At 50.1% G+C, this 13,358-nt stretch overlaps 1 protein-coding gene across 2 annotated transcripts in view; it reads right to left on the bottom strand.

Moving 5' to 3' along the window:
• The window catches only part of LOC106560399 (1-phosphatidylinositol 4,5-bisphosphate phosphodiesterase gamma-1), a 64,092-nt gene that overhangs the window by 35,792 nt on the left and 14,942 nt on the right, over window positions 1–13,358 (bottom strand). The window contains exons 3-5 of one of the 2 annotated variants that reach the window (XM_014123279.2): window positions 9,056–9,205; window positions 7,516–7,609; window positions 5,734–5,781 (exon numbers count right to left, since the gene is read on the bottom strand). In XM_014123279.2, coding sequence (XP_013978754.1) covers window positions 5,734–5,781; window positions 7,516–7,609; window positions 9,056–9,205 — 292 coding nt within the window. The remainder of the gene's footprint in view (window positions 1–5,733; window positions 5,782–7,515; window positions 7,610–9,055; window positions 9,206–13,358) is intronic. The other variant, XM_045687766.1, reaches the window with a different exon arrangement.

Here is a 13,358-nt window from a genome sequence, read left to right as displayed (position 1 = left end):
TATGTTTCCAGCCAGAGGTAGAGTAGAGTTTAGTTATGTTTCCAGCCAGAGATAGAGTGGACTTTAGTTATGTTTCCAGCCAGAGCTAGAGTGGAGATTAGTTTAGTTATGTTTCCAGCCTGTAACGCCCTGGCCATAGAGAGGGGTTTTTATTCGTTATTTTGGTTAGGCCAGGGTGTTACATTGGGTGGGCGTTCTATGTGCATTTTTCTATGTTGGTTTGTTTTGTTGATTTTAGCCGTGTGGCTTCCAATCAGGCACAGCTGTAGAGTGTTGTTGCTGATTGGGAGTCACACAATAGTGCCTGTTTTTCCGTTGGGGTTTTGTGGGTAATTGTTTCTGTTTAGTGTTTTGCACCTGACAGGACTGTTTGGCTGTCGGTTCTCTTGTTTTGTTTTGTGTAGTGTTCTTTAGTAAATTAAACTTCAATGATGAACACTAACTCCGCTGCGTTTTGGTCCACTTTCTCAGACGATGACTTCTCTGTTTCGTCTGACGACGAAGACAGCCGTTACAGAATTACCCACCAAAAACGGACCAAGCAGCTGAGGAAGGAGAGGCACCAGGAGAAGGAAAGTAATATGGACTCATGGACTTTGGAGGAGATGGAGAGGAACGTTCAGGATTCCTGGAGATGGGAAGAATTAATGGACGGAAAGGGACCATGGGCTCAAGCTGGGGATTATCGCCGCCCGCAGTGGGAGATCGAGGCAGCGATAGCTGAGAGGCGCTGGTATGAGGAAAGGGAGTGCAACAGACACGAGAGGCAGCCCCCCCAAAAAATGGGGGGGGGGGCACACGGGGAGATTGGCGGAGTCAGGCGGTAGACCTGAGCCAACTCCCCGTGCTTACAGGAGGCAGCGCAGTACTGGTCAGACACCGTGTTATGCGGTAAAGCGCACGGTGTCCCCAGTACGCGTTCATAGCCCGGTGCGCTATAGGCCAGCCCCCCGCAAGTACCATGTGAGTGCAGGCATCGAGCCAGGACGGGTTGTGCCAGCTCAGCGCGTCTGGTCTCCGGTGCGCCTTTTCGGTCCAGGTTATCCTGCACCGGCTCTGCGCACTGTGTCTCCAGAGCGCTGGGAGGGCCCAGTTCGCCCAATGCCTGCGCTCCGCCCGTGCCGGGCCAAAGTGGGCATTCAGCCTGGAGTGTGGGTAAAGAGCCTACGTACCAGAACTCCAGTGCTCCCCCACAGCCCGGTTTATCCTGTGCCTCCTCCTCGGACCAGGCCTCCAGTGGGTCTCCCCATCCTGGTCTCTCCTGTGCCGCCTCCACGGCCCAGGCCTCCAGTGGGTCTCCCCATCCTGGTCTCTCCTGTGTCGCCTCCACGGACCAGGCCTCCAGTGGGTCTCCCCAGCCTGGTGAGTCCAGTGCCTGCGCCCAGATCCAGGCCTCCTTCATGTCTCCCCAGCCTGGTGAATCCTGGGCCAGAGCCGCCAGAGCCGCCGCCAGTCCGGAGCCGCCAGAGCCGCCCGCCAGTCCGGAGCCGCCAGTGCCGCCCGCCAGTCCGGAGCCACCAGTGCCGCCCACCAGTCCGGAGCCGTCAGTGCCGCCCGCCAGCCGGGCGCAGCCATCGCCGCCCGCCAGCCGGGCGCAGCTAGGGTCGACCGCCAGACGGGCGCAACCAGAATCGCCCGCCAGCCGGGCGCAGCCAGGGTCGCCCACCAGTCCTCCGGTGCGGCCAGGGGCGCTACCTAAGTGGGCAACGCCGAGGGTGGAGCCGAGGCCACGTCCCGCACCTGAGCCGTCGCCGTAGAAGGCCCACCCGGACCCTCCCCTTCAGAGTCAGGTTTTGCGTCCGGAGTCCGCACCTTTTGGGGGGGGTGGGGGGGGGGGGTACTGTAACGCCCTGGCCATAGAGAGGGGTTTTTGTTCATTATTTTGGTTAGGCCAGGGTGTTACATTGGGTGGGCGTTCTATGCGCATTTTTCTATGTTGGTTTGTTTCGTTGATTTTGGCCGTGTGGCTTCCAATCAGGCACAGCTGTAGAGTGTTGTTGCTGATTGGGAGTCACACAATAGTGCCTGTTTTTCCGTTGGGGTTTTGTGGGTAATTGTTTCTGTTTAGTGTTTTGCACCTGACAGGACTGTTTGGCTGTCGGTTTTCTTGTTTTGTTTTGTGTAGTGTTCTTTAGTAAATTAAACTTCAATGATGAACACTAACTCCGCTGCGTATTGGTCCACTTTCTCAGACGATGACTTCTCTGTTTCGTCTGACGACGAAGACAGCCGTTACACAGTCAAAGCTAGAGTGGAGTTTAGTTTTGTTTCCAGCCATTGCTAGAGTAGAGCTTAGTTATGTTTCCAGCCAAAGCTAGAGTAGAGTTTAGTTTTGTTTCCAGCCAGAGCTAGAGTAGAGTTTAGTTTTGTTTCCAGCCAGAGCTAGAGTAGAGTTTAGTTATGTTTCCAGCCAGAGCTAGAGTAGAGTTTAGTTATGTTTCCAGCCAAAGCTAGAGTAGAGATTAGTTATGTTTAAGGCAGAGCTAGAGTAGAGTTTTAATCATGTTTCCAGCCAAAGAAGAGTTTTGATATGATTCCAGCTAGAGTAGAGGTTAGCCAGAGTAGAGTTTAGTTATGTTTCCAGCCAGAGCTAGAGTAGAGGTTAAGCAGAGTAGAGTTTAGTTATGTTTCCAGCCAGAGCTAGAGTAGAGGTTAGCCAGAGTAGCGTTTAGTTCCGTTTCCAGCCAGAGCTAGAGTGGAGCTTACTTCTGTTTCCAGCCAGAGCTAGAGTGGAGTTTAGTTATGTTTCCAGTCAAAGTTAGAGTGGAGTTAAGTAATGTTCCCAGCCAGAGCTAGAGTGGAGTTTAGTTATGTTTCCAGCCAGAGCTAGAGTGGAGTTTAGTTATGCAGTATCACAGTTCTGTTTAGTTCGTTTAGAACCAGAGCCAGAGTAGTTTAGTTATGGAGTATCACAGTTCTGTTTAGTTCGTTTAGAACCAGAGCAATGGGCGAGTGGCAGCCGGAAAGCCTCCTGCCTAGTCTCAATGTTTGGGCTCCACAGGGAGGGGCGGAGAGCAGGGGGGTGATCTCTCTCCCTCTCGCCGCTTCCACCGGACAGGCCAGAGAAGGGGAGCAGGGCTGGGTCTGGCTGGGTCGGGTACACACTGGATATCATACTCTCTCTCTCTGAGCCTCTCTCAGTATCTGTCTCTGTGTTTTTCATTCTTTCTTCATTCTTTCTAACTCTTTTCCCTTATATGCTATATGTCTCTCATCCTCTCTTTTTGAGTTATGGGACTCTCAGACAGTCTCCTTGTGTTTTGGGAATCTCAGACCATCTCCTTGTGTTATGGGACTCTCAGACAGTCTCTTTGAGTTATAGGACTCTCAGACAGTCTCTTTGTGTTATGGGACTCTCAGACAGTCTCTTTGTGTTATGGGACTCTCAGACAGTCTCTTTGAGTCATAGGACTCTCAGACAGTCTCTTTGTGTTATGGGACTCTCAGACAGTCTCTTTGTGTTATGGCACTCTCAGACAGTCTCTTTGTGTTATGGGACTCTCAGACAGTCTCTTTGTGTTATGGGACTCTCAGACAGTCTCTTTGTGTTATGGGACTCTCAGACAGTCTCTTTGAGTCATAGGACTCTCAGACAGTCTCTTTGTGTTATGGGACTCTCAGACAGTCTCTTTGTGTTATGGGACTCTCAGACAGTCTCTTTGTGTTATGGCACTCTCAGACAGTCTCTTTGTGTTATGGGACTCTCAGACAGTCTCTTTGTGTTATGGGACTCTCAGACAGTCTCTTTGAGTCATAGGACTCTCAGACAGTCTCTTTGTGTTATGGGACTCTCAGACAGTCTCTTTGTGTTATGGGACTCTCAGACAGTCTCTTTGTGTCATGGGACTCTCAGACAGTCTCTTTGTGTTATGGCACTCTCAGACAGTCTCTTTGTGTTATGGGACTCTCAGACAGTCTCTTTGTGTTATGGGACTCTCAGACAGTCTCTTTGTGTTATGGGACTCTCAGACAGTCTCTTTGTGTTATGGGACTCTCAGACAGTCTCTTTGAGTCATAGGACTCTCAGACAGTCTCTTTGTGTTATGGGACTCTCAGACAGTCTCTTTGTGTTATGGCACTCTCAGACAGTCTCTTTGTGTTATGGGACTCTCAGACAGTCTCTTTGTGTCATGGGACTCTCAGACAGTCTCTTTGTGTTATGGGACTCTCAGACAGTCTCTTTGTGTTATGGGACTCTCAGACAGTCTCTTTGAGTCATAGGACTCTCAGACAGTCTCTTTGTGTTATGGGACTCTCAGACAGTCTCTTTGAGTCATAGGACTCTCAGACAGTCTCTTTGTGTTATGGCACTCTCAGACAGTCTCTTTGTGTTATGGGACTCTCAGACAGTCTCTTTGTGTTATGGCACTCTCAGACAGTCTCTTTGTGTTATGGGACTCTCAGACAGTCTCTTTGTGTTATGGCACTCTCAGACAGTCTCCTTGTGTTATGGGATATCGCCACCCCCTCACTCTGTCCTGCCCCTCCTGCAGGGTTGGGGCACATGGCCAATCACTTTGTTGATTAACTAGACACAAGCTGCTGTCCTCCAGCGTCTCAGAGAGTACTGATTGTGTGTGTGTGTGTGTGTTTAGAGAGCAAGAAGAAGATGGAGGAGAGCAGACACATCCCTGAGAGAAACTCTACCTGTCCTGGGGGATGTTGTTTTAGCATGTCTTCTGTCTTCTCTCTCTCTCTCTCTCTCTCTCTCTGTCTCTCTCTCTCTCTCTCTCTCACCCACTTCCCCCCTTCACATACTACTTTATCTCCTCTCTTTCTCGCTCTCTGTCACTGTCTTGGTCTTTCCCTATATTCCCCCATTCTTTCTCTGGCTAGCATGTATCCCTCCGTCCCTCTGTTCTGTTCATCCTCTGTTCAATCAACTCTCTTTTGTTTAACTCGTTATTTATCACCCCTCATTATTTTGCTCTGATTTGGAGCTCCTGTTTCTATTTCCATTGAGACAGGAAGTTTCCCTCTCCCAACCCATCGCATCACTTCCTGTTCCTGTTCCTTATCAGGCGGTGGCAGACAGGCTGTTTGTGCTGGACCGCTTCCTCCCAAAGAGGTGGGAGCCACGGAACTGAGCTGGGGACTAGTGGGGATGTAAGGAGCTGGAGCTAGGGCTGGAGCTAGGGATAGAGCTGGAGCTGGAGTTAGGGTTAGAGCTGGAGCTAGGGCTGGAGTTAGGGTTAGAGCTGGAGCTAGGGATAGAGCTGGAGCTGGAGTTAGGGTTAGAGCTGGAGCTAGGGCTGGAGTTAGGGTTAGAGCTGGAGTTAGGGTTAGAGCTGGAGTTAGGGTTAGAGCTGGAGTTAGGGTTAGAGCTGGAGCTAGGGTTAGAGCTGGAGCTAAGGCTGGGGTTAGAGCTGGAGTTAGGGCTGGAGTTAGGGTTAGAGCTGGAGCTAGGGATAGAGCTGGAGCTGGAGTTAGGGTTAGAGCTGGAGCTAGGGCTGGAGTTAGGGTTAGAGCTGGAGTTAGGGTTAGAGCTGGAGTTAGGGTTAGAGCTGGAGTTAGGGTTAGAGCTGGAGCTAGGGTTAGAGCTGGAGCTAGGGCTGGGGTTAGAGCTGGAGCTAGGGCTGGGGTTGGGGCTGGGAGGGGTATTATTATTTTATAACGTTTGGAGTGGATTTCCCCCACTATTCCACCGGCTAGCAGAGTGACCATAGTGTATGTATCCCAGGGTTCTGGTTGGGTGTAACAACAATGTTAATATGGTATTGACGTCTGACCCACCTTCCCTCACGATTCCTGTCCATCACCTCAAATTGTCTCCTCAGCCACCTGGAGGGAGGGAGGGAGGATATACAGAAATAGAGAGAAGAGAGATAGTTCAGTATGAGATGGAAAGACAGATGTTGAGAGGCTGTGTTGTGCACAGCGGATTCTTTTAAAAGCCACCAGCCACGGGGTTTAACATTGACTTAGTCTAAGTTTAAATTCTGACTGTATTTGTGAAAATATAAAATAGTAATGTGACCCAAAGCCTACAACACAAAATAATTGAGACACTGTATGTCACTTCATTGACTGTGACCAAGTTGTTGACATTTGTAAACCAAATAGTCATAACACAGATCATATGTACAATACTGGAGTTCCTCTCTCCCACAACAGCACTACTCTGAGTTTTCTTCCACAAACCATGGAATAGAGGAACACTGCCCCCACCTACCCAGAATAATTATTTTCAACCAACACAAATATTGCTGCTCCCTCCAACTCCTGTCCCCTCTCTCCTATGTGTGTTATAGTAGTAATGGATGATGCTACCAGGATATTAATATTACTACAAACAGGAGCCTGTTAAACACCACAGACACATGATTCATACTGTCATAAACACACACACTCCTCTCCTCACATCTCTCTCTCTCTCACACACACACACTCCTCTCCTCACATCTCTCTCTCTCACACACACTCCTCTACACACAAACACACACTCCTCTCCTCACATCTCTCACACACACACACACACACTCCTCTACACAAAAACACACACACTCCTCTCCTCACATCTCTCTCTCTCTCTCACACACACTCCTCTCCTCACATCGCTCTCTCTCACACACACTCCTCTACACACAAACACACACTCCTCTCCTCACATCTCTCTCTCTCTCACTCACACACACACACTCCTCTCCTCACATCTCTCTCTCTCTCACACACACACTCCTCTACACAAAAACACACACTCCTCTCCTCACATCTCTCTCTCTCTCACACACACACACACACTCCTCTCCTCACATCTCTCTCTCTCACACACACTCCTCTACACACAAACACACACTCCTCTCCTCACATCTCTCACACACACACACACTCCTCTACACAAAAACACACACACTCCTCTCCTCACATCTCTCTCTCTCTCTCTCACACACACTCCTCTCCTCACATCTCTCTCTCTCACACACACACACTCCTCTACACACAAACACACACACTCCTCTCCTCACATCTCTCTCTCTCTCACACACACACTCCTCTACACACAAACACACACACTCCTCTACACACAAATACACACACTCCTCTCCTCACATCTCTCTCTCTCTCACACACACTCCTCTACACACAAACACACACACTCCTCTCCTCACATCTCTCTCTCTCACACACACACTCCTCTACACACAAACACACACACTCCTCTCCTCACATCTCTCTCTCTCTCGCTCACACACACACACTCCTCTACACACAAACACACACTCCTCTCCCTCTCCCCCTCTCTCTCTCTCACACTCACACAAACACACATACTCCTCTCCCTCTCCCCCTCTTTCTCTCTCTCACACTCACCTCCCTCTCCCCCGTCTCTCTCTCTCTCTCTCTCTCTCTCTCTCTCACACACTCACTCACTCAGACACACACACTCCTCTCCTCTCTCTCTTACACACACTCCTCACTCACTTATTCTCTCACTCACACTCCTCTCTCTCTCTCTCTCTCTCTCTCAAACACACACACCCACACACACACACACACACACACACAAACACGTACCTGTCTATCTGTTGTGGTGCTGAGGCTCTCTGAGTATCCATCATCAGCCAGTTGAGTCCAGTGATCCACATATTGACCTCCTCCTCACTGAAGGCTGGAGAGAGACAGAGAGAGGTGGGGTGGGGTAGAGGGAGAGAGACAGAGAGAGGTGGGGTGGGGCAGAGGGAGAGAGACAGAGAGAGACGGAGAGAGACAGAGAGAGACAGAGAGAGGTGGGGTGGGGCAGAGGGAGAGAGACAGAGAGAGCAGAGGAGAGAGCAGAGAGAGGTGGGGTGGGGCAGAGGGAGAGAGACAGAGAGAGGTGGGGTGGGGCTGAGGGAGAGAGACAGAGAGAGGTGGGGTGGGGCAGAGGGAGAGAGACAGAGAGAGACAGAGAGAGGTGGGGTGGGCTCAGAGGGAGAGAGACAGAGAGAGGTGGGGTGGGGCAGAGGGAGAGAGACAGAGAGAGACAGAGAGAGGTGGGGTGGGGCAGAGGGAGAGAGACAGAGAGAAACAGAGAGAGGTGGGGTGGGGCAGAGGGAGAGAGACAGAGGGAGACAGAGAGAGGTGGGGTGGGACAGAGGGAGAGAGACAGAGAGAGACAGAGAGAGGTGGGGTGGGGCAGAGGGAGAGAGACAGAGAGAGGTGGGGTGGGGCAGAGGGAGAGAGACAGAGAGAGAATGAGAGAGGTGGGGTGGGGCAGAGGGAGAGAGACAGAGAAAGACAGAGAGAGGTGGGGTGGGGCAGAGGGAGAGAGACAGAGAGAGGTGGGGTGGGGCAGAGGGAGAGAGACAGAGAGAGGTGGGGTGGGGCAGAGGGAGAGAGACAGAGAGAGAAAGAGAGAGGTGGGGTGGGGCAGAGGGAGAGAGACAGAGAGAGGTGGGGTGGGGCAGAGGGAGAGAGACAGAGAAAGACAGAGAGAGGTGGGGTGGGGCAGAGGGAGAGAGACAGAGAGAGGTGGGGTGGGGCAGAGGGAGAGAGACAGAGAGAGGTGGGGTGGGGCAGAGGGAGAGAGACAGAGAGAGGTGGGGTGGGGCAGAGGGAGAGCGACAGAGAGAGACAGAGAGAGGTGGGGTGGGTCAGAGGGAGAGAGACAGAGAGAGACAGAGAGAGGTGGGGTGGGTCAGAGGGAGAGAGACAGAGAGAGACAGAGAGAGGTGGGGTGGGTCAGAGGGAGAGAGACAGAGAGAGGTGGGGTGGGGCAGAGGGAGAGAGACAGAGATAGAGAGGGGGAGTGAGAGGGAGAAAGGCAGACAGAGAAAGAGCGAGACAGGGACAGAGAGTGAGAGTGGGCATGGAGAAAATAAAATGGGGGTAGAATAGAAATGTTGACAAAATGTTAACGAAGTGCTGAGAAGTGAGCTTTATGCAGTGTAATGCTGGCACTACTGCCGTATACAACAGGAGCTATTGTAGCATGGCATTATTACAAATATGGAAATATTATCTTCCAGCCACCCCCTTACCCTCCCAGAATATCACTAACAGATGCAATGGAGGACATTTGGAGAGCCATCGAGCAACAGAGAAAGCACACACACACACACACACACACACTGACCGGCCACGCTGAGTGTTTTGAGGCGGAACTCCAGTCCGTAGAGCACGATGAAGCAGTGGGCGGAGTCTAATTTACGAGCCTCCTCTGGATAACGCTCAAAGTCCCGGGAACATTTACCCAACCTCAGCTCCCTGATCTCCGTGATATCAACTAGAGCGAGGAAACACTGTTAGTCAACACACACATAGACAGACACACTGCACCCCAACTCCCTCCACCTCGAAATTGTTCAAATCAATAATGATGTTATAACAGCTACACAACGGTAATGAGAGCGGGGGGGGGGCATTTTAAAATATTTGGAATGAATGGTAGATACACAGTCCCCCACACACAAACACTGGCCACACCCACAAGGAAAACGAATCTCATTGACTTAGCAGATGTCTTGAGCAAACTAAACACACAAACACAGCCAGCCAGAGAATCGAGTACACAGAGTTAGCACAAACACAGCCAGCCAGAGACTCTGGTACACAGAGTTAGCACAAACACACTTGAACACATTTACACACACACAGTCAAAATAGAAAGAGAGATTTTAAAGCTTCTTTATAAGATGTGCACACACTTAAGAAACAGACACATACACACACACGCGCACACACACACACACACACACACACACACGCGCACACACACGCGCACATACACACACACACACAGACACACACACATACACACGGACACACACGGACACACACATACACGGACACACACACACACGGACACACACACACACAAACACACACACAGCAGGGCTGAGAGAAAAGTCATAAAGCTGAATATTTCTCCTGAGATACGAATGTAAACACACCACACCTCACTATGGCTTCCAGAGAGAAAGAGAGAGAGTTAGAGAGAAAGCGACAGAAGGAAGGAAAAGGGGAGATAGAGAAGGCGGGAGGGGGAGAGAGAGAAAGAGAGCGATGGGAAGAGATAATGAGAGTAGGAGAGGAAGAGAGGAGAGAAAAAGATAGGGGCAAGAGAAAGAGAGGGGGAGAGAGAAGAGAGAAGGTACGAGAAAGGAGAAAGACGTGGAGAAATAACGAGAGAAAGAGAAAAGGGGGGAAAGAGGGTGTGTTAACCACATGGCACCCTATTCCCTATATAGTGCACTGGTCAAAAATGGTGCACTATATAGGGAATAGGGTAACATTTGGGATGCAACCAGGGAGAAGGAAAGAGACATGAGAACAGTGAGAGGGAGAGAGGGGGGGGCGAGACAGAGAGAGGGGGAGAGAGAGAAGGATAGACGGGGAGAGATAAGGGTAGGGGAGAGAGGGTGAAGGACAGACAGAGAGAAGGATAGACGGGGAGAGATAAGGGTAGGGGAAGAGAGGGTGAAGGACAGACAGAGAGAAGGATAGACGGGGAGAGATAAGGGTAGGGGAAGAGAGGGTGAAGGACAGACAGAGAGAGAAGGATAGACGGGGAGAGATAAGGGTAGGGGAAGAGAGGGTGAAGGACAGACAGAGAGAGAAGGATAGACGGGGAGAGATAAGGGTAGGGGAGGAGAGGGTGAAGGACAGACAGAGAGAGAAGGATAGACGGGGAGAGATAAGGGTAGGGGAAGAGAGGGTGAAACAGACAGAGAGAAGGATAGACGGGGAGAGATAAGGGTAGGGGAAGAGAGGGTGAAGGACAGACAGAGAGAAGGATAGACGGGGAGAGATAAGGGTAGGGGAAGAGAGGGTGAAGGACAGACAGAGAGAGAAGGATAGACGGGGAGAGATAAGGGTAGGGGTAGAGAGGGTGAAGGACAGACAGAGAGAAGGATAGACGGGGAGAGATAAGGGTAGGGGAAGAGAGGGTGAAGGACAGACAGAGAGAAGGATAGACGGGGAGAGATAAGGGTAGGGGAAGAGAGGGTGAAGGACAGACAGAGAGAAAGGATAGACGGGGAGAGATAAGGGTAGGGGAAGAGAGGGTGAAGGACAGACAGAGAGAGAAGGATAGACGGGGAGAGATAAGGGTAGGGGTAGAGAGGGTGAAGGACAGAGAGAGAGAGAAGCAACATGGAGGAGAGTTGTGTGCATGTGAGGAAAGCATAGTTCCATAGTACCACACAAACACACACATCCATCTTTAGCTGCAGAGCAGGCCAACCACAGTTTTACAGAGCAGCAGGTGTAAGCATTCCCATACGTCTACACTCTACAATAGAGTCTACAGTCTACCATACAGTCTACAGCAGGGGTGTCAAAGTTTTCATTTATTCATTTCACCTTTATTTAACCAGGTAGGCTAGTTGAGAACAAGTTCTCATTTATAAACTGTGACCTGGCCAAGATAAAGCAAAGCAGTGCGACACAAACAACAACACAGAGTTAGACATGGAATAAACAAACATACAGTCAATAATACAATAGAAAAAGTCTATATACAGTGTGTGCAAATGAGGTAGGATAAGGGAGGTAAGGCAATAAATAGGCCATAGTGGCGAAATAATTACAATATAGCAATTAAACACTGGCGTGATCGATGTGCAGAAAATGAATGTGCAAGTAGAGATACTGGGGTGCAAAGGAGCAAAACAAATAAAATAACAGTATGGGGATGAGGTAGTTGGATTGGATATTTACAGATGGGCTATGTACAGGTGCAGTGATCTGTGAGCTGCTCTGATAGCTGGTGGTTAAAATTAGTGAGGGAGATATGAGTCTCCAGCTTCAGTGATTTTTGCAGTTCGTTCCAGTCATTGGCAGCAGAGAACTGGAAGGAAAGGCGGCCAAAGGCAGGAATTGGCTTTGGGGGTGACCAGTGAAATATACCTGCTGGAGCGCGTGCTAGGGGTGAGTGCTGCTATGGTGACCAGTGAGCTGAGATAAGGCGGGGCTTTACCTAGCCAAGACTTATAGATGACCTGGAGCCAGTGGGTTTGGCGACGAATATGAAGCGAGGGCCAGCCAACGAGAGCATACAGGTCGCAGTGGTGGGTAGTATATGGCGCTTTGGTGACAAAACGAATGGCACTGTGATAGACTGCATCCAATTGGTTGAGTAGAGTGTTGGAGGCTATTTTGTAAATTACATCGCCGAAGTCAAGGATCGGTAGGATAGTCAGTTTTACGAGGGTATGTTTGGCAGCATGAGTGAAGGATGCTTTTTTGCGAAATAGGAAGCCGATTCTAGATTTAATTTTGGATTGGAGATGCTTAATGTGAGTCTGGAAGGAGAGTTTACAGTCTAACCAGACACCTAGGTATTTGTAGTTGTCCACATATTCAAAGTCAGAACCGTCCAGAGTAGTGATGCTGGACGGGCGGGCAGGTCTGGGCAGCAATCGGTTGAAGAGCATGCATTTAGTTTTAGATCAGAGAATCACCAGCAACAAGAGCGACATCATTGATGTTTACAAAGAAGAGAGTCGGCCGAGAATTGAACCCTGTGGCACCCCCATAGAGACTGCCAGAGGTCCGGACAACAGGCCCTCCGATTTGACACACTGAACTCTGTCTGAGAAGTGGTTGGTGAAGCAGGCGAGGCAGTCATTCGAGAAACCAAGGCTGTTGAGTCTGCCGATAAGAATGTGGTGATTGACGGAGTCGAAAGCCTTGGCCAGTTCGATGAATACAGCTACACAGTATTGCTTCTTATCGATGGTGGTTATGATATCGTTTAGGACCTTGAGCGTGGCTGAAGTGCACCCATGACCAGCTCTGAAACCAGATTGCTTAGCGGAGAAGCTACGGTGGGATTTGAAATGGTCGGTGATCTGTCTGTTAACTTGGCTTTCGAAGACCTTAGAAAGGCAGGGTAGGATAGATATAGGTCTGTAGCAGATTGGGTCTAGAGTGTCTCCCCCTTTGAAGAGGGGGATGACCGCAGCAGCTTTCCAATCTTTGGGGATCTCAGACGATACGAAAGAGAGGTTGAACAGGCTAGTAATAGTGGTTGCAACAATTTTGGCGGATAATTTTAGAAACAGAGGGTCCAGATTGTCTAGCCCGGCTTATTTGTAGGGGTCCAGATTTTGCAGCTCTTTCAGAACATCATCTATCTGGATTTGGGTGAAGGAGAAATGGGGGAGGCTTGGGCAAGTTGCTGTGAGGGGTGCAGGGCTGTTGACCGGGGTAGGGATAGCCAGATGGAAAGCATGGCCAGCCGTAGAGAAATGCTTATTGAAATTCTCAATTATTGTGGATTTATCCATGGTGACAGTGTTTCCTAGCCTCAGTCTTTCCATGGAGTGCCTAGTGTCTGCAGGTTTTGGGTTTTTCCTTTCAATTAAGCCCTAGATAACCAGGTGTGGAGAGTTGCTTACTAATTAGTGACCTTAAATCATCAATCAAGTACAAGG

This window comes from Salmo salar, chromosome ssa10 (genome assembly GCF_905237065.1).
Source record: "Salmo salar chromosome ssa10, Ssal_v3.1, whole genome shotgun sequence".
Lineage (NCBI taxonomy): Eukaryota > Metazoa > Chordata > Actinopteri > Salmoniformes > Salmonidae > Salmo > Salmo salar.
Note: the sequence above shows the minus strand (reverse complement) of the source record. Positions and strands in the feature narration are given on the sequence as shown.